Here is a 21,552-nt window from a genome sequence, read left to right as displayed (position 1 = left end):
AGTATCTGCCTGTTCCCCACTTCTTGGTGTCATTGGCAAACTGAGATATTACCCCTATTTTAAGAGCTTGGAACAATAGTTCTGTGTAACCAAAGCTAGAGCTATACTGCTACAGAGAAAAGAGCCAAGGACAGTTCTTTGGAGCTGAAGCCAAGCTGCCTGGTCAGACCTCACCCATGCTGCACAACAGCTGGCCCTGAATCTCCTTCAGGCCACATGTGGTAACCCTGCTGCCCTAACACATGGTTATTTGGGAATAGAGGGTGGGGTTTGATTCAAAATATCAAAGATAATGTGATGGCTGTGCTAAAGCCCATTGAAGTGGTATTTTTACAGCCTGAGACTCCACTGCATGCTCTGAGATGTAACTTGAAGGCACAATCCTACTGAGACAATGCTGGACAATCGTTTAGTGCAGAGGAGTCAAATTCGGTGACACTTTGTCCAAACTGGTGTCTGGGAATGGATCCTGGTGCATGCCAGAGCACCACTGGTGCATGCCCAAGCACCATCTTCAGCAAACACAAGCTGACAGAGGCCACAGCTATACCAGAGACCAAGCAGCGGAGGTGCTTGGCAGTTCAGAGCCCATGCTTGCATAGCAACTTAAGGGGTCTGCTCCTTCACATTCCTTCATTAAATGTGCAGCGGTACAGGGAATAGGTCCCCAGTCTTACAGTAGCAAAGTGTTGGGTGACACTTTCCTTCTCCAGGTAAGCTCTAAGACCAAGCCTAAGTTGACCCTAGAGACCCACAGGCCAAACCAAATTAGACAACGGCTCTCCCATCTGCCTGGCAGCACATTGTGCAGCTAAAGAGCAGCCTGGAACAGAAACAAAATCCAGGGCAGCCCGGGAACAGAGACAAACTCTGTGAGTAATCATCTCGGCTGGTTCCCCACAGGTCTACAGGCTTTGCCAAATCCCTACCAGGCTCCTTGTTGCTTCCCCAGTGCAGATGGTGATGGCCAGTGAAGAAGAGGAAGGAGTCGACCCTCTTTATCCACAAATCCCAACAGACTGCACTTCTGCACAGAAGTTCAGGAGTGACTACAAGCTAAGAACCACCTGACTCGTGTTTTGCAGAAGCATGCAGGAAGGCTGGCTGGCTGCAGCCACGTATGAGTGTTTTGGAGAATATTTTAGCTAATATGAGCCTTTGTTCCATGAAGGGCGAACACGTACTCAGGGAAATGGCAAGAAAAACTCCAGATGTTTTACTCACCTTTTAAAAATCTATACTATTAAACAAATCCATTCAAAGTGAGCAGGGAAACGATAGAAACCTTGTATTTTGGATATGGACTTATTCCAACATACACACTTTCCTTTCAGAATTATGAAAGGATCCTCTCAAAGAGAACAAAATTAAATCAGCACCTAATGCAAAAATCACAGTTTAGCACCACTGAAAGCTGAAAGAGCAACGGGTTTGCCTTCCTAAGGACGTGCTGAAGAAAAATACAGCAGGAATAAAAGTCTTGAAAAGATTTTTGTACAATAAAGTTAAATTCTGTGCATTTAAGTTTACAGATAGAATCAAAACCAGTATAAATAGGACTTAAAAAGAAAAAGCTACTGAGATTTACAGCATACAAGGAAATATAACAAAAAACCTGGAGGCCAAAAGCAAATAAAAGAAACCCCAAACAGAAACAACAGAACCAAGAAAATCCTCAAAGCCCAAACTTCTGTCTAAATTGATCTCCTTAGAAAATACCTGCCAAACAACTCCGGTTATTCATTTAACTTTTCCATTTTTATGAAACTGTCTATTCCATTTCCTTTAATCATTTAAAGACAGATGTCTGTGCTCCACAAACAAAGGGCAATCAGCTACGAATCCACAGAGATCATGTGCAAATGTTTTAAAAAATTTCTGTATTTTTATATATATATTATAATATAAATATAGCACATAAACACACATCGAGCACGGGAAGTGTTGCTGTCACAGGCCAGAAGATTGCAATTAGCGGATCATGGGAAAACAATATTGTTTCTCTACTTCTCCATGTAAAAGTTAACAGTTCTCGGCTCCCAGGTCCATTCCCAGCTCTTTAAGAAACTCATAAACTCCTAGTTTTACAGTTAAAAAGCTTTTACAGCAAGGACAGCCAGGCCCCAGTGCAGGAAAGTGGGCAGCACCACCTTCTCTCTGCCCTGCCAAATAATCCCATTCATAAGCTTGTGCTTCACTGTATTAGGAGCCACAATAGAGACACTGACTGTGGGCTAAATCTGAAGAGACTGTCATACTTTTAAGTGACAGATTTCTGTTGTTTACAGATTTGCACATGCACTGTACTCATCTGAGCAGTTTGCTCAAGCCATCTACCCTTCCCATAGCAGAGTACCACAAACAGACATACACTGTACAAATCACCTCCTTTCGCAAGTTAAAAAACCAAGGAGTTTGGTTTTCATACAAGTAAAGGCTTGACTGACCCTGATACTCCTGAGCATCTGCAGCCAAAGTAAAAGAATAAGAAAAGTTAAAAGATTTGCTGGTTTATGTGTGAAAAAATGCCGACTGCCTCCTTCCACTTGATACAGGGCACAAAGCAACAAAGGAGAATTTTAGGTCACATGAACAGGAAATATTTACAGAATAGATTTTTTCCTTACGGAAATTAGGGCTCACATTACAATATTAATAAACTTTTATCAATCCCAAAAGAAACTTCAAAATTCCTTTTCTCTTACAAAATGGATTTTATACGACCAAATTTAGGAAACAGCCATGATTAAAAGCAGAATGCAATTTACTGTTCTTCACATTTTCCCCATATGCCTGTGAGTTTGAGACTGAAGTGGCATTACTGAAGGCAGAGTGCTAACACTGCTTCTATATATCCAGCTTAGGTACAATATGTAATTAATTCACTGATGCAGGTCACAATTTCCTAGCTCCTTGATATTTAATTTAAAATATCCTCATCACTGAGCTTCATTATATCAACCTTTTGTTGTTGTTGGGCTTTTGAGGATTTTACACGAAAGGACATCTCCCAGTTTCATTCTTCTCATGGTTTTCACTGTTTCCCCTGTCCCACTCTGAAGTTCATCAGCAGTTACTAAATGCTGCCAATTCTGCCACAGACAACATTACAATGACACCAACTTCTGTCCACTACCGAGCTTTGTGGAGGAGGGGATTTCTGTTGAACTACACAGTGGTTCCCCAAAGCATCATCAGCGGTCTAATGTCAACCAGACTATCGCACATTATTTAACTTTTCATTCAATGGGTTTTTGTAGCTATCTGGCTGGGGTTTTTTCAATATGGCTCCATGAACTCCCTATGAGACAACTACCAAGTACGCCAGGCACCCACCCCAGCACACAGACCACACAGTAAAAAGAATGTGAAACTACAAGGCCAGGACTTGGGACTTCTATCCCTTGCGCTCCCAGCTCAGTTCCTTGTACTGCCTGAAACGCCATGAAGAGTTTTGCACAATCATAACTTCTGTTATAAAGTTGGGTGAAGAGTGCTTGGTGAACAACAGTATTTAAGAATGGTCCATGATCCAAAAAGCTTGGGAAGCACCAGTGTAATTAGCAAGCTGCAGGCATGTGTTCAGGCTTATCTAGTCTACAGTTATTTCTATCAGCAGCATGAAAAATCATCTGTCCAACAGATCAGAGCATTGCAGGTTCCAAGCCTGAAGAAGATACATGTGAAGAAGTGGCTATTTATATAAAGTGAGCATATTGTGGAGTAATTATTGGCATTAGGAAAACCTTGTAATTAGAAACAAGTGGGCGTTCTTTGTTTGTAAACAAATTGCATTTTGGTTCATCAGAGATGCTCCTTTAAGAACAAATTACAGCAGATGCTGCTTGTGTTTCTAGTGATTGAAAGGTCCCACCTGAATAAGCTACAGAAGGGTCACAACTGTACTTAACCCAGTGCTTTCCTGGGCTAGAATCCTCTTGGCAGGGGCTGCAGCCACACTCGCTCGCAGAGCACAGTGCCTGGCGGGGGCTGCTAATCAATTACACCACCTTCTCCTGGAGGTCCCTTTGCAGGAGCCGGGTTCAGGAGGGCTGTGCAGCTGTTGCCACCTAGTACAAGGCTGGCCACGTTCCTGACTACAGCTGTTCCTGGTTCCCCATGTCACCGCCAAGTTGAGTCCTCCGGTAGCACAAATTGTGGATTTGCATTACAAGATCTCTCCACAGGGTTTTCCATCAAAAGCAGTGATGGAAATAGCCTACAGTGATGACAAATCCCTGCTACAAGTATACATGTATTAGCAAAAAACATTTTCCTACTATGTACACGCACACACACACACACACAGACTAAACAAACATCAGAAAGCACACCGGAATACTCTGCTTGCTCCTCACATGAAAGATTTCCTATTTGGGGCCCATCTACAGTGGAAGTTTCAGGACAGGAGATCATGGGCAGTGTCACAACATTATTTGTTTTAAAAAAGTCTGGGTTGACAGGATGGCAGGTTTTTAAACTGATGTTTATCTTTGTGTGAAGGTCAACATCCTTTTTGGATCTTGTTCTATTTAGCCATTAAGGGCATGGGGTTTTTGTTTTGTTGGGGTTTTTTTCTGTTTTTAAATCAAGGGTTACTTTTCAAATAATACAGCATAGCAGGGGAAAAAAACCCACAACAAACAAAAAAAGAACAGGGGGAAATAGGATAAGTAAATTAAGCATGGTACAAACTCCACCACAAACATGGTTCAGATACCACCACCTACTGTCCAAAGCAGGATGCTAAATCAGTAGCACAGATTTAAACAGAACCTCAGAAAACAGACAGCAGCCTCAATTAGGACAGAAGGTGAATGCATTCAATGTAGAGCAGCTTACGATCCACAGGAGCCGTTGGATTCATTATAACCAAAGGCAGGGTTAATTTGCTTTATCCCAGGCTATAGTTTTGAATTAATGGCAGCCCCCACATTCTGAATTTAGCCTTCTGATCAAAGCTGCTTCATGTCACTATTTGTGGGGTCAGCTCATGTCAAAAGTTGAACCAGAAATGAGTAGGTCCACTTGCTGCATCTTGGTAGATGATTACTTTGAATGGGTTAGAAACAAAACTAGAATTTTTGTAGAAATACCTTCTTCAACTTTAAATAAAGAAAAAAACCAAAGCACGCGTGCATGCAACAGCTCTTTGTGCAGTACCATTTTCAACGGGTTTTCAATCATGAAAATATGGGCATTTCCTACAGCAGCACAAAACCAGTCACTTTTAAGTCACCTGTCTTGAAGATAGTTCCCCTTCACAGACATGCCTCTCCAAAACACAATTATTAACTTCTTTGTGAAGCCTTTAGGAGAAATTTTTTTAAGCAACAGTCTCACCTTTGCTTAGGATCTTTCTTCAGCAAACCTGACAAAAGAGATTTTGCTTCAGGTGACAAAGTGCGTGGAAATCTAATCTCCTCCATAAGGATGAGTTCAAAGAGCTTTTCGTGGTCCTGATTGTAGAAAGGGAGCCGGCCACACATCATTTCATACATCACAACTCCTAAACCCCACCAGTCCACTGCACGACCATAGTCATTATCTTCCAGCACCTGCAGAAATGTAAGGAAAAGGCTTTAGAAGACATTCTCAAATCAGGCATGAAGACAGAACTTGAGAGGGAAAATTTACCCCAGCAAGTTCATCTTTTCATGTCACAGCCAAATCTACCAGCGGAGTATTTGCAGAAGATCCATTTGACATGAACTGGCATCCATGTTCACTGCACTAGGTGAGCAGAAGGGGAAAAAGGCGGCAGCGGGTACATTATGGCAGCTTCCTTCTCTTCTTCCTCCCACCCTCCCTCACATTATGGTCATGATAAGTACAACCTTCGAAAGCCCCAAAGCCTGAGAACTGTTCTCACCTTACAGAGCCAGCTGTTAAATTCTCACTTATTCGTTACAAACTGTTCCAAATGGGATCCAGCATTTTAGAAAAACCCCAACCCACCAAGAAGCCAATGCAGGGAGAAGAGAGAAGACCGTCAACCTGTTACTTCACAAGCAACAAACCAAACATCCCCATCATCTTCATATCAACCTGCACCCCCCAAAGGGTGGCTCTGCACATACTGAAAGACCTCATGCAAATACTGAATGATGAATCTACATTAAACAATAAGAGCCAGAACACCACTCCTAACATTTGACTGGCTGTAAGGACATAAAACAGCAGTCAAATTGTCTGGAAATGTTTCTCCTCCTTCCCTTTACTCCCCTCCAAAGATACTTGCTTACTAGCTCTAACACTCCTGCCTCTGCTTAGAGGGCTGCAAACCCAAGAACTGTCACTGGGGTGGACTTCTCCACGTCTCACAGCAGCAGAAGTCCAGCCCATTTCATTTTTCCCTTGGCACTTAAACCTAACAAAGCCGCAGCTGGTGCAGGGACCCAGGACCCCAGCAGTGCCCTCCACCTCTCCCCTGCTTGCTCAGGAGAAGCCCTGTCACAGCGCCTTTCCGATCTTCTGCACTGCAGGTTGCTGAAGGGAATGGGGAGTGTTTTGTGGGTTATGGAGTGGATGTTACGAGCACTTCTCTAGACTTCGTGTCTCCTGTGCAGTTGTCTGTAGCTGACACCAACAGTCTCAGATTCCAGACCTCAGGTTTTAGTTGTCATCTTTACTCTTTTCATGGGTCTGCACTGAACTGCTTACTCTTGTAAAGAGCACAAATCTTGACTGCACCACCATCTGGTTTTCTTGTTGCATGATGTCTGCATGAGCTTTACACTGCTATGATTCAGAATACTTTACACTCAAAATGAAAAGGGTGAAAGAGCCAAATGAAGTTGACGCAAGTTTAATAAAAGCATGATTAGAACCTCTTAAAAACCTTGCTAAAGGTGTTTTGCACACAAAAAAGAGGCATCAAGACACTCCATGTAACAATTGTTTGCACTGTCTCTCTCTATTCGCTAATTATTCCCCTTAATTATCTGAACGAGGGAAAGGGCCTGCACTAAAATCAAAAGGCTGCCAGGTATTAGATTACCCCACATTGGTCTATTTACAGCATCCCCTGCCGTATGATTCACACCAAACGACAGCTGGCTGTGCAGCTGCCCCGTATATGTATACGGCTGACACAGCTGCCGGCCGGACAGGATTCCAGGAGCCAGCCCCGTCCTTCCCGAGGCATCGCAGCCCTGCAGCTCACAGGAGACATTGTGTGACAATGCAGTTACGGCTCTCTGAGTCACCCCGTTCAATGAGCGCTTCCTGTTCACACTCCCCTACGCTTGGGATTCTGAAAATAAAACAGTCACGGGCCTCCAATTTTGGGTTTTATTTTTTAAACTGCTGCAAGAGATGCAATAGGAGAGATTGAAAGAGAATGAAAACCACAAAGGCCTTTGCTGTGTGTGTAATAAATGCTACAGGTGCTTTTCAAATGCAGCAAATACTTTGAATGTTACTCCAGGAAGAGCATTAATACTTTGAATTATAATCCAGATTACTAACTACAACTTTTGCCTTCACCTCTGTTAATCCTAAACCGGATGTAAAATGCATATTTCTTCAAATCTCTTTATCACAATGAGCGTACACTCATATTGGTGATTGCACAAAACACAGCAATAGCGTTAGTATGAAAAAACATACCGTAACAAAACAGGTATCGCACTCATTCATGATTTATCACACACAGGATAGCTGGGGAGCAGTAAAGTAACAAGGTCATTTCACTTAAAGGATCACCATTTCCTAACAAGCAGCTCTAGACTGCTGCGAGATGGAATTTGAAAGAGAAGGAAGAACAGCTGTAAACATCACAGCCATTGATGCATCTGACACATCAAAGTTGACATGGTTCAGTCACTGTCATCCATGCACGAGATTCCAGTACGAACCTAAAACCAATGAAGTAACAACTGTACAGACACGCTGCTAAACCAGAGTCGAGTTACATATGCAGACAAGAAGAATCGAGACCCTGCTTTTAAGGATGTGTGACCCTAAATGCACGGAATATCGCTCACACACAATTTCCAGATTTTTTGCATGCTATCGGCCAGATGACAAAAGCCTCCAGAGTTTAACACTCCAACTCACAGATGGGATTTGCAAGTAAGGGAGAGAACTAGGTTACTCAAAAGGATTTGTCCTTCAGGGTTTTGGCTGCGCCAACTTTTTATTAAAAAGAAAAATAATAGCAAATAATATAACAGAGAGGACAACAAAACGCCTGCATAGGGAAACCCCACATTCCAAGTTAGGAAGAAACAAAACCAAAACAATAAATATTTTTAGTCTCCTCATAAAATCCTTAATGAAAAACTGAAGTTCAGCAACTGTTTCTAAGAAGGAAGCTAAAATAAAAGCCATGTTTATGAATAATAAACACTCTGTCGTGCTGATAATTACTCCCTGCATCAGTAAATCTCAAATTGTGGTGCATGGACCCCAATTTAGATTCACTGAAGACTTCTGGCGATCCATGGAGAGCTGGCAGCTGTCATGAGACTGGCTCCACCTCCTTGCTGCAAGCTACTTTGACAGGTGCCCACATTCTTCATTATTACAAAGAGACTGGAAGCCCTTGAAAGCAGCTGGCAGTTAAGAAGAAAAGAACAAACAAAACCAAACAAAAACCAAGAGTACGCTGCCATCGCTATGCAAGTGGAGATCAGCAAAGGCATCAGCTTTCAGTAGAAATGTTCCTCCTCCTCCACTTTAGCTTTCCATACTTTGTACTTCTGCACAGTTCACTAAAGAAAGGTTTACGCGCCCAAGTCTCCCACCTCAGAGAAAGGCTACATCCTGGCTGTGCCAACAGTCTGCCAGCAGCCCAAGACCCTCTTCTGCCTGTGCTCCAAGCTGGATGGAAGTCTTAATGCAACGGGTAGCAAAGCACCCCTTCGAGGCAACCAGCCCTTCCTGTGAGGCACACGAGGTTCGCTCAGGCTCTGTGCCCTGCTAATGCAGTGAGTCTGCTTCCAGACAGCTCAGAGCGTGGGCAGAGAAAACCAGAGTCCGCCTGAAAAATACCACGTATACATATATCCTCTATCATATAACTTCCCCTTTGATCTGCTCGTAACTAACTCACAGCTATACCCCCACCTGTGTTGCACAGCTCCCAGGAAGAGCATTTCCAGGATGAAAGTTGCAAACACACATTTGTGTTTCACACTTAAAAAAAAAATTGTACAAAAAAAATCCCCAAAACATGTGGTTTGGGAACTGAGATCCCTTGCTTGGACTTCTTTCCTCTGAAACCGAAAAGTTCAAATTAAGACTCAGAAATACCTCATGCTCTTACAGTCACAAAACAGCCCGCACTTCCATTGCGTACCATGCTAAATGCTGCAGAAAAACTTGGTGTGTCCTGTTCTGAAAACATGTTGCCTTATGCTGTCCTCAAAGAGTAAAAGAACTGGACAATAGTTTTACTTCTTAAGTGAAGTCCTGTTGATGTGGCATTAGAAGTGATTTAAAAGGGTTTGGTTGGGTTTTTTTAGTTAGATTTCTGACACAAGAAGCAAGCACTGTTACAGTAAATTGGAAATATTCTCTAAAGCGGAAGGAAGATACTACTCTGCCTGAAAATTATCACATATCGTTATGCTAAACATATCTGTCCCAGAACATGATGAATGAAAGATTCTCAGTATGTGTTCTTATATAACAGTAGTTACTGTCTGAACACATTATGGTACAGAAATTATTCTGTACCGCTACTGCTATCATGGATGGCATTTAAGAAGATAATTTAGTACAACAGCCAACGTAAACCTACCTCTGGTGCAAGATACTCTGGAGTGCCACAGAAAGTCTTCATCGTTGCTCCATCCTTGATGCCTTCTTTACATAGTCCAAAGTCTGTTATTTTTATGTGTCCATCTTTATCCAGCATAAGATTTTCCAACTGAGAAGACAATCCAAATGAAAGACATCATTACATAGAACATACACTGCTCCTGAGCAACTCCATGAAAGAAATGAATTTCTGCAGATCAGTTTTCAACCTCGTTCTCACTGAGGTGAGAACCATAGTGGCTGCCAAAGCACGTATGATGTAAATATGCATTTATATCGCTTTCCTTAGTTCTTTATGGAACGTTAGGTAACTAATTTGCAGTCTTTGGATAACTGATTATATATACAGAAAGAATATAGAATGTACACATTGTATTTATGCTTCTACAATATTATCCCCACAGAACATCACCTCTTTTAAACATGTATTAAGTATTGTGCCTCACACAACTTCATCCCTGCTTGTACTCTAAGTGATTTTGGGAAATATTTAAAGCATAGTAAATGGATAGCAAATGAAACAAAAATCAAATGCAAGGCTAAGGAACCACTCCCAAAGAAACCTTTTACATGAGAATCACTTTATAGATTTACTCAGCACATGGTCGTGGTATTTATCCTAGCCTGCACCACTAATTTTTTGAAAAAGCCGTCTGGATTTCAGAATAAAGTTTCCACTGTGTATGAAGTAAAACACACTTTCGAAGGAGTCATGGTGATATGGGAGACAAAATCCCAGCAGGAATCCCAAAAAGACTTCGACATAGCCTGAAAACATTCTACAGCAAGCTTCACTTCAGATTGCTCCTAAATGAACTACCAGTATCCCCTCAACCTCGCCTGAAAATACTTCTCAGGAAACAAAAAACTAACAAAAACCTAGTAACCAAGCTATTGTTTCATTTTCCTCATTTTCCCAAGTTTGCCTGCCCTGAGATTTCTTGTTTGGTTAGGTTTTGGGGGGTTGGTTTGTTTTTCCCCTTCTGTGCTCACCAAACAAATAAACAACTTGAGGTTTATCCAATTTTCTAACTGCAAGCAGGTACTACAAAGGTAGTGCTGCGCAGCACAATGCAAGGAAGCGCAACATACATGCAGTATGAATTTGCATCTATCTGGTAAGACCTGGCATGAAAAGCCTAGGATTATGTTCCACCACGCAGAAGAGCCAGCAAGGTTTCCCTTAGAACATAAGCAGGCAAATGTAAATGCAACCCAAGTAGCTCAGTACCCCTCTGTATTCTCTGAAATGCTGCCAGGGTCCTGGTAAATGCATTATACAACCTAACATTAAAGTGTTTAGGCATCCTGCAAAGTCAAGTCCAACAGCTGCAATAACTGTTATGTTAAAGTTCAATCAGGAAAGGCTTTCTTATAGCTCAGGCTTATTTGCTTTTTGACTAACAAACAAAAAGCCCAAACTCAAAAAGCCTACAGAATTGTTTTTCTACATACCTTCAAATCTCTATAAACCACATTCTTCTCTGAATGCAGGTAATCCAGTGCTGAAACAATCTCAGCTCCATAAAACCGAGCCCGGTCTTCAGAAAAGACACGCTCTCTTGACAGATGGAAAAACAACTACAAGAACAGTAACTTGTTACTGTTAGATTGAAAATGTTTCTGAATTACGTCTTGCACTTTGCAGGCCATCCTGCTTGGAATGTGATATTACCAAAGAGAAAACCCCTTCCCACCTTCACCCAGCACCCAACTGTGTGCCCCAATGTGTTAAAAAGCATCAAATTAAATGATTAGACAATTGTATCTCACATTCACAGATGCACACTGATAACCAGTTTGTGTGCTGCACACTCTTGTATGTACAGAACATTATAAAACCTCATTTTGATTGAGGTACAATTACATACTAAAACTACAGCTCAATGCATGATTCACTGACATGTTAATATTCCAACCTTTTCTTCTTGACTAACAGTAGTTTTCTTTTTCTAGTTCTCCCTCCAAAGTAACACATACTCACAATATTCATTAAAAAGTGTTAATACTTGTCTGAAGAGCATCCAGAAAGCAACCTTGTATTCTTGAATTACTACACGTCAGATTACAATATGCTGCTGTCATGTAAAATATGAACCTACACCCAAAACTTTTATTCTCTGAAAATGGAGTTAAGAAAATTAAGAGTCTTAATATTAGTTAAAGCTGCAAACAGCTCTGTCTAACTGGGACAACTTGGGTTAATTAGCATTGCAAACATGCACCTTAGCTAAATAACATCAAGCAGAATTAGTAGTAGTACAGGAAAGTCCTAAAGTATTAAACATTATTAGATTTCCCTTACCTCCCCTCCATTAGCATACTCCATGACAAAACACAAGCGATCATGTGTCTGGAAGGAATACTTTAAAGCCTAAAACAGATTTAAACCAAAACTTAGAAGACAGATCACACTGATAGTTAGAAAAGCATTTTTAATAGATTTTCAGAAACACAGACATGACATTCCTATTTTAGTGGATTTTTTTTTTGTCCTTGGATCTTATATAATATTTACACTTCCCTGTTGCAGCTGAGGACCGATCCACTGCCAACTTATTTCATTAAATAAATTTAATCAAACATTAAAACAATCCCTGGCAGAAACTGTCAGTAACACCTATAATCCTGTGAAACTAAATCCTGGCCCATTAACAGTGATACAGAAGTACCAATAGTGGCTCTGAAGTTTCCTTCCCAGGCCACAAGCTCCCACAGTTTCATCTCAGAGACAAGAGGCCACAAACAAACCCCAGAGCACAAGGTTTTACTGCACTGGCTACAAGCCCTCTGATAGGAAACACAGATGAATTTACACTCATCAGCCCCCTGGTCTCTGCCCTGCTGCCTGTAACTGTTCCCAGTTGACAGCCTGCCAGAGGGTTGAGCAATGCTGTCAGTATCAGTTTGTGAGCAATTTACAAAAACAGTCTGGACGAAGGGTGTGATGGAGCATCACAAGGTGCCTTTGCACAGTAGTGTCACGTGTATTCCTGTGGCTAGAGGAACATCAACTTGTTTGCCAGAGTCTTAAGTTTTTTGCTCATAAACCCAGTCTCGTGGCTGACTTCTCAAGACAGCTCTTGGTTTGGATATTTGGGTTTATGAAAGCATTAAGAAGAAAATACCATACGTGATGTCATTTTCTTCATTACTAAGGGTAGCATTTTTAAACCAGTCATATTTTCACAGAGGAAGGGAGGACCTGGTTTTAGACATGTCAACAAACATTTACTGATTATACCCAATGCAGCCAATATTTACTTCCAGAGGCCCCGCTTAAAAGGTCTGAACTCCAGCTAGGCCCTTGTGTACCTGGACAAAGGAAACAACCGGGATCACACACAGGTCTCTTAGAGGGCTTAAGCGGTTGGAAACAATTCACAGCCAACTTGTAATAAATACTAGAAACAAAATGTTGAGGTGGTATGTAGGTATCTGAACTCAACCCAGAGAGACTGCTGGCATTGAAGCTTTAAACTGAGAGTATGGTTTGATTTTACAGCTACGCCAATCCAAAAGAAAAGCAGATAGAGCACAGTCCTGGTCTTTCCTGTCCCATCCCGCATGCTCCACCACTGTCCTTTGGCTGGCATTACCAGTGCTCTGATTCCACAGTGAACTGCTTCTGAGAGCTTAAAAAAACAAAGGCAGGCAGAATTAAAGGGTTTCCCCCCAAGTATATCTTCCCAAACTTGTTTGTCACAAGATCACGGTCACCCTGATCTCTGCTACAAAGAGAAGACCAAACATCTGGAGGACAAGGAAAACAGCTACTTCTCTCAGAAATAGCAAGCCATTAAGTGGGTGAGCCATAAAGTCAAACCACACCCCGAAACGCTGTCTTCAAGAGGTAGTGAGGACCTGCTCTGCAAGAATCAGAAGACTTAAAAAAGCATTTTAACATGTGTCTCCAAAAAATGGAAGGGTACAAAAATACAAAGCCACTCAGAAAACACAGATCTCGGAAGTATTATGTAAGTAACAAAAAATAAGGGAAGTCTTGGCTGTCATGATGTCAAGATACACTCAGCAGAGGGAGAAACGCTTACTGTTAAGAATGGATGCCGCGAGTTCTGTAAAACACGGTTTTCTGTCAGCGTGTGCGCTACTTCATCCTGAAACACAAGCAGAAGGAAATCAGCAAAGTGATTCCCCAGACCACGGGTCCATTTCAAACACTAACAGAGCAATTATTTACAAGCACTCAGAGAATCCTTGGTATGAATTTCCCAAAGGCTGTATCAATGGTGAACCACATTCCCAAGTTTCCCATCTACTCACCTTTGCTACAATAACTTCCTTCTTCAGAATTTTCATAGCATAATACCGTCCAGTTGCTTTTTCTTTAACTAAAATGACCTTTCCAAAAGTGCCTTTTCCCAGTAGTTTAAGGTATTCAAACTCATTCATGGTCTGTTAATGATACAGATAAACAAGAACTGAATTATGTGAGCTAATAAGTATATTATTCTCAGACTAGAATTTCTCATTCACATGAGAATGCATTGTATATGTTGCATATGTAGGTTTTTTTAATCCTTTTGCTTGGTAGAATTCACGAGCTGCAATGATTCTTCCATACAAATGAATACCAGTGCACTCCCAAAGATAATCTATCAAACTGTTTAGGGAAAGCCATAAATTTTCAATTAACAGAACACTCTTTTTCACATGACTCAACACTCAACTGCGTAAATACCACTCAACATATTATTACTACTCCACTGACATTTTGACCACTTTGTCAGTGCAAACATTCACTAGAAGGCACATATTGCTCTCATTCCAGGGATTAAACCCATACCTTTTTTCTGATGTTCCCCATCTCTCTAGGTGACCAGCTTTCTTGTGCTTCATTGAGCAGCACCAGAACTCACAGACAAAAGAACTACCATTCTAATTACTACATCACAGATTAGCCATTTGCTCTTATTCATAGGAAAGATGTTGGAGAAAATCATAATCTGTTGCAGGCCAAGAATAGTCTCTGTATTGTCATATCAACGACCAGTGCCAACATACAGCTAAAGGCTACTGCAGCCTCAACTGGAGAAAGGTTTTAAGCTGCCCTACACAGCAAACTTCCTCCATATTCTTCCCAACAGCTGACTGAGGAGACTTTCTGCTAATCACTGCCTAGTTTATGCCAGGACCCCAGTAATAATTTTGGTTATCCTCACTAACGTGCCCAGAGGGACAGTCACCATCTCAGAAGAATGCATGTATTTGACCAACAAGGTGGCTCTTGCATTTCTATGAAGAGCTGCTCAGCAAGAGCTGTATCTGTTCACTCAACATCACAGAAGGCCCATGGCAGTTGCAATTCAGAGTGACATGTAAGTAGCCACCCACATCAGTCTAAGACCCCTGACATGACAAAAGGGTGACACACATACTTAGTCATGACACAGACAGCATTCGCTATGCCTATGGATTGCAACTCTTTCTTACAGGAGGGAACACTTTGGAAAATGGAAACCCAAATGGGAGACCACAGTGAAGTAGAAAGAAGTGAAAGGAGGTTGAAGACATCCCTTGGTCTTGGATGCCAGAGGGACTCTTCATCAGGGACTGTAGTGACAGGACAACGGGTAATGGGTTTAAACTTAAACAGGGGAACTTCGGGTCAGATATAAAGAAGTTCTTTACTGTTAAAGTGGTGAGGCACTGGAACAGGTTGCCCAAAGAAATGATAAATGCTCCATTCCTGGCAGCGTTCAAGGGCAGGCTGGACAGAGCCTCAGGTGACATGGTCTAGTGTGAAGCATCTCTGCCCATGGCAGGGGGGTTGGAACTAGATGATCTTAAGGTTCTTTCCAACCCTAACCATTCTATGATTCTGTAAGACAGATACCTAAAAGGGCTCCACAAGGTAAAGCTCTCCTCTGGCACATATTCCTTTCATGGAAGGCCATTGCTGAGATAGCCCTGTGCATTCAGATAATGCTGTGCCTGATGCAAAGACCTGAGCTCTAGGAACACCATGGACAGATGCTGCAGCAGCTGTCTGGGAGTTAGCCTAAACCCTTAATCCAGGGCAATTAAATCCACTGGATCACCCTAAATCCTGTAAATCCACAGGAATATCTTTACACCAGTCTGCAAAGAGTTTTCACAGTCACACTGTCCCACAGGAGCTATGAATTCAGGCTCTGTACCACAGGAAAATAGGCAAACCGGATCTAGACCTGAGCTGGCCTTGAAAGCCATCCAGCAAGAACGTCTGAACTCAGAACTCCAGGGGACCCAGACAGGCTTTGCCTGGTACCTCAGCTCAGACAATTGTTTCCTCCAGAAGCTGCATCTACAACCAACCATGTCACTTTTATGGGAACAATGTGTCTTAATGGCTATTTCTTGCCTACACTCCAGAAGATGTAAAAAATACTTATGCTGACTTACCACTTTGTGTTTTGGCTTTGTCATAGAAACTTCCATTTCTTCAGCACCGGAATTATCACTGGGAGAGCCAGATCTAAAATCCATCATCTCTTCCTCTTGTTTCTTGAGGCTATCTGCTACTGTTTGGATGGCTTTTGTCCATTCTTCCCTGGCAAAATATAAGCAAAGACATTCATTACTTGTGACTTCAGATTACCATCTGCCACGGCAAGGGTCACCAAGGAATACAGAGCAACTAATGCTCTCTGATGAATCAATGCAACATACAATGAATTATGTGCATTTGCAAGCACTGTAAAAAATGCATTTTTAAGAGCACTTTTAACATACATCTTTATTAATCATACCAGAAACAAGAGACAACTGAAGTCCTCCCAGTCTGGATACAATATAAGGTTTTTCAGACAACAGAATTTCTAATAGGCATTCAGTGAGCAGCTCAAGATACGACCTGGTGATACAGAGATTTACATAACAAAACCAGACTTGCCAAAACCAAAAAGCAAAAGGCTCCCATGCAGCACAAAACAATTCAACACAGCTTTGCCATTCCTATGGTGCACTGAAACACATATATCAAACTGCTGGGGGCACTATGCCTCCTCTTCGTAACACATATCTTGAATTTTAATGGCAAAGGGTGTTCTAGGAGAAGGCATTAAAGCTCAGGATACTTAGGTTATTCCTCTGTTATAAAGATGATGACAGAATTACAGCAATTCCCATGTATATTTTAGCAGAATGTCAGCAAAAGCAGCGACATTTTATCTTCGGCACAAGTCTTGGTTATGATAAAGTTTTCACAGCTGTTTCAGCAATGGGTGCTCTGATACTGACTCCTTCGACTCCCATGGAGACCACTTCCACTCCAGTGTCCTTTGGGAAATTTCCCAGCTTTGGAAACTACTGAAGTGAAAGTTCTGGGCCTTCACTTCATTTCACTGCAAATTTATTGAACATAAAGCAAACAACTCGTAAGGACTCACAGGGTTTTGGGACGGGCTTTAAAGCATACAGGGTCTGAAGACACGTTCAGCGGACTGTATGAATTTACCACATTTTACTATCTTTTGTATCTGTAGGGAATGGGACATAGTGTTTTAGTTGATATTTTCCGGACACTGGCTAAACTCTTCTCTCAAGGACGCCCAGGTAAAAGACTTTGCTACTATGGCAAGAACAGGAGTAGCCGATGCTAAACAACTCTATGCACTATCTGTAATGAAGCCACACTATCCTTATCAATGTCAAATTTTTCAGAGTCCATGAAATTATTAGAAATAAAAATAAAATAAAAAAAGAATCATATCTGAGCATGTGAATTTCACTTTCTGATGGATAGAAGGGGCAGATCATTCCCCAGAGGAAGCGAACTCCATGGGAAATAATACCCAACACAAGATTCTAATAAAAACTGCACCAATTACACATTAGGTCTTTCCTGTTCTGTGCATTTTTTATTTTGGATTTTGTCTGAACATGCACTATGCAGCCCTATCTGGGGCAGTAAGGTAATGCTAAACATTCTGAACATTCTCCCTATCCTCCCACCACAGACTACTTCATTCACCATCACACATTCCTTTATTTACTAGTCATTTGTCATATTCAGATTACAAAAACCTTTCTCTTCTGTATTTTTATCTCTCCATCTCTCTCAAAAACCAAAGGATGTTTTTCAAGGCACAGAGAAAGCTAAAAGAATATCTACCTTCACATCTCTTTTAAGATTTGTTATTGACTTGTTGAGATCTCTCCCTTCCTGAAGTAAGTATCTTTGATTTCTGGGAGACCAGAATTTCACCCTCTGCTTTTATGTTTCAGGCATACAGAACAGAGGTGACTAACACTCCGAGCCCTGAAGTGTCACAAAGCTGACTTAATTGGCCAGGAGGGAACAAAACAAAACTGAAATACAATCTTCCCCCAACTGGAAACTGTTATTCACTCCCTTTAGGGTCACTGACCACAAAGCTACTAAAAGAAACAAGGACCAGTTTCTTTTTCTTTGCTTTTAATTTGAGTTCACCTTCTTCTGATCACTGTAATAGAATCAACAGCAATAAACAGGAACCTTACTTAAATCAATGCATGCAAAGGCTACAAAAGAAAAAAAAGCAAAGAATATTAGGTAGAATTTTCTGGTCCTAAAAATAAACATGTGCCAGTGTCATATCTAGGGAGGACAAGGGCTTTAAAATACCTCTTCCCTTAGGGCAATGGTACTGGAATAATTTAAGTTCAGTTCCTGAAGAGCAAGTAAATATTTAAATACTGTGTAGTTGTAGAATAGCTGTGCTGGAAAACTGTTCTCTCAGGAGGTAAGAGATCAACTCTCCAATGATGAGAGCACAGGATGCATGCTCTCAGCTTTGCTTCCTAACAGCCGAAACAGAAATCTGCACCTGCAGCAGATAACTATCACCTTTATTATCTAATTTGCATAAAACATTGGAAATCAGCAGTGATACAACTAACTTTTTTCCTTTAAAAACAAGGTGCCTAAAGACTTTAAAAGGTCAGTATTTTGATACAGCACAACTTTGCCTGAATCTCTATTTCACTTGTGCTCATCCTTCCAGAAACTTTCAGGTCAGAAACCCTGCATTTCGCATACCACAACATTTCCAGTGAGAAATGAGCCTTAGGTTTCCAGAAATAACTACCTATGTGCTGGTACACACCTGCACCCGTCCATTTTGGATACCCAACCTAGCAACACTTCATTTACAAATACTACTCAAAATCTACTCTATCAAATCCCCTTTGAGGTACCTTTTCTACGGGAACACACTAAAACTGAGGCGCTCAAAAATTATTTGTCGATTTTCAGTTTAGACGTACATCATCTGATAAATAAGAGCTTCAGGAAAGGACTTGCTATTAATGCTGAACACTTGCATCTGCTTTTGCAAATAGTTTATGTATTAAATATGAATGAAACATACCGCTCCTCTGGAGTCTCCACATGAAATGTTCTTTCAATTACTGTGGTCCACTGGAGGCATCTAATGATAAATGTGTTTGGTTTAGGTCGTTCTGTCTTCATCAGCTGGCACTCTACCACAATCAAGGAAGAAAGAGTCATGGTACATAAGCAGGTTTAAATAATCATTTGTCTTTATTCTTATCTAGCAAACTGTTGCGATTAATCAGCCACAGAAATCTCTGTAAGTACTTCTTTAGGAGGCTTGAGACAATTTACTGTGTTGATGAAACCAATAAATAGCTTGGGAGATAGTCATCTAAGCAGCAACAAAATCAAATTCTGCTTAGAAAGGCTCTGCATTTGGTCTATCCATAGAAGTAAGTAGAAAAGTGATGGCGTGACACAGAAGCTGATCACACTCAGATCCTGTGCTCTGAAGGTCATCCAGAGCAGAGCGCATGGACAAAGTCATGCTGTAATACAGCAGTTACATCCACTGAAACTAAAGCGAAGCCTGCACATTCCCTCCCTTTGACTTCCCCAGCATAACCCCCTGTCCTTGGCTTTCAAGGAGTTGCTAGAGAGAGTGTTTGGCTATTTTGCAGCAACGTGATAAAAACTAAGACTCAGCATTTCCAGTCCTCAAACACTAGAGGGAACATCAAACTGCAGAGGCACCCCCAGAAAAGACCCTGTTCAAAATGCTGTTGTCAGGACAGCTGCTGCAGTCAGATGCTGTATGGACATGCAGCTAACAGCGTCCCTCATTGCCAGTATATAAGCACAACCTAAAAAGGCTACAGGAGTAAGGTTACATGCAAAACCACCACTTCCTTCATAAAAATGCTGTCTCGAGAGCTGAGCATTAATTTTGTCAGGTTTTTTTGTTTGTTTCCTTGGTTTTTAATAACACCTACTATTTTAAGCTTCACTGGATGTTATGAGTGTTTATCCTTCAAATTTGGGCCTGAAAGTGCACCTGATTAAGGGTACACTAGCTAAACTAAAGGAGAGGATCTGAAAAACAAAAGAAAATCAATGAAATAATAACAGAAGCCAAAACTTCACATTTTTCAGATTTATATTAATAGAAATTCTAATGCTAATTAAACAGCTCCTGTTAAAGTGAAGTCAAATTAAGAAACCAAGTGAGCAGGGGGAAAGAAGAGACGGGGGTTTCTTTTCTTACATTAAACATTTCTTGCAGTTAATGAAACCACAAGCTTGCTATATTATTTGGTCTTCAGGTTCTATATCAACTTCCAAGTAAGTAAAAAGGCACTATAAAGACAAGAAATTTCTGCATACTGCTAGAGCTATGAACATCTTCCACCATCAGCAACGTGCAAGTTGAGCACAGAATCTGGCCAGAATAACAGTGCATGTTACTAAGGCTACACCGGTATCGTTAGGTTAATTTTATTATTGTGGAAATTTAGAAAGCTCAGTTTTAAATTCAAGCTCTTAATTAGCACCAAGATAAAATATTTACTGGCAGTGGTTTTGGGCACCATATTTTTGGCAATATATTTCATGCCTCATTTGCTACTGGAATTATAAGCTTTTCAATGAGTAACTTTGCATTTTTCATGACAAGAAAATTTAATTTTTCTTTAATAGCACACTGAAGTTATACTGCATCCTACTAAAGCACTGCTATTAGATAAGAGAAAGTTTATTAATGAGTCATGAAAAGGTTTTAGTGTGATGAACAGCATTCCTTCATTCACTGAGATTAAAGAACTTCCACACAGCGACGCAGCAGTGCTTGCAGAGTACGGCTCTGGAGGCCGTATTTAGCCTTCCAGCCACCTCCATCCTCTTTCACAGAATGGCAATGAAAACCCAATGCAAATGCACTAGAGCTGGTGCAGCCCGGTAACCCCGGTACTGATAAATAAATTCAGCTCAAAAGATCTCATTCCTGCTCCGAGATCACCCACCTTAACTTAGCTGCTCTTCTGGTTTTGTTGTTATTTCTTTGTTATGTCTCCCATTTTTGTCTGCTTAACATGATTAGATTAAGGCTGGGGTTGTTACCTATGACCCTGCACAATGCAGCCCTAACAGATACTGAATTTGGCTGACGACTCAAAGAAGAAAATCAGGCTATTTCTATACCTCGTGCTAATCCAGACCTGTTCTCCTATACTTATCCACAAGTGCAACATTATGAAGAAACAAACTGAGAGGTTTTGCTTACCTTTTTAAAACAGACTTTAGATTCAGACTCAGTGCCTCAGATTAAGTAGCAGTACAGATATTTAAACTAGCCATGAACTCTAAACTTTAACCATTTAATTTCAGCATAATAAACCACACAAGGCATTTTCTGTCATAGAAGGGGACCAATTAAACATCACCACTTTTCCCCTAAATCAGCACTGTCCATTGATATTTGTTAAGCTTGCTGATCCAGCAATCTTTAAGGCATACAGCAAGATGAATAA

General features: G+C 41.1%; 1 protein-coding gene across 3 annotated transcripts in view; it reads right to left on the bottom strand.

Moving 5' to 3' along the window:
• The window catches only part of AKT1 (AKT serine/threonine kinase 1), a 73,486-nt gene that overhangs the window by 7,990 nt on the left and 43,944 nt on the right, over positions 1-21,552 (bottom strand). For all 3 annotated transcript variants that reach the window (XM_030482989.1, XM_030482988.1, XM_030482990.1), the window contains exons 4-11: positions 19,122-19,233; positions 16,174-16,321; positions 14,053-14,184; positions 13,821-13,886; positions 12,074-12,142; positions 11,224-11,349; positions 9,749-9,877; positions 5,344-5,558 (exon numbers count right to left, since the gene is read on the bottom strand). In XM_030482989.1, coding sequence (XP_030338849.1) covers positions 5,344-5,558; positions 9,749-9,877; positions 11,224-11,349; positions 12,074-12,142; positions 13,821-13,886; positions 14,053-14,184; positions 16,174-16,321; positions 19,122-19,233 — 997 coding nt within the window. The remainder of the gene's footprint in view (positions 1-5,343; positions 5,559-9,748; positions 9,878-11,223; positions 11,350-12,073; positions 12,143-13,820; positions 13,887-14,052; positions 14,185-16,173; positions 16,322-19,121; positions 19,234-21,552) is intronic.

The sequence above is a fragment of the Strigops habroptila genome, chromosome 4, assembly GCF_004027225.2.
Source record: "Strigops habroptila isolate Jane chromosome 4, bStrHab1.2.pri, whole genome shotgun sequence".
Lineage (NCBI taxonomy): Eukaryota > Metazoa > Chordata > Aves > Psittaciformes > Psittacidae > Strigops > Strigops habroptila.
This window is presented reverse-complemented; position numbering and strand designations above follow the sequence as displayed.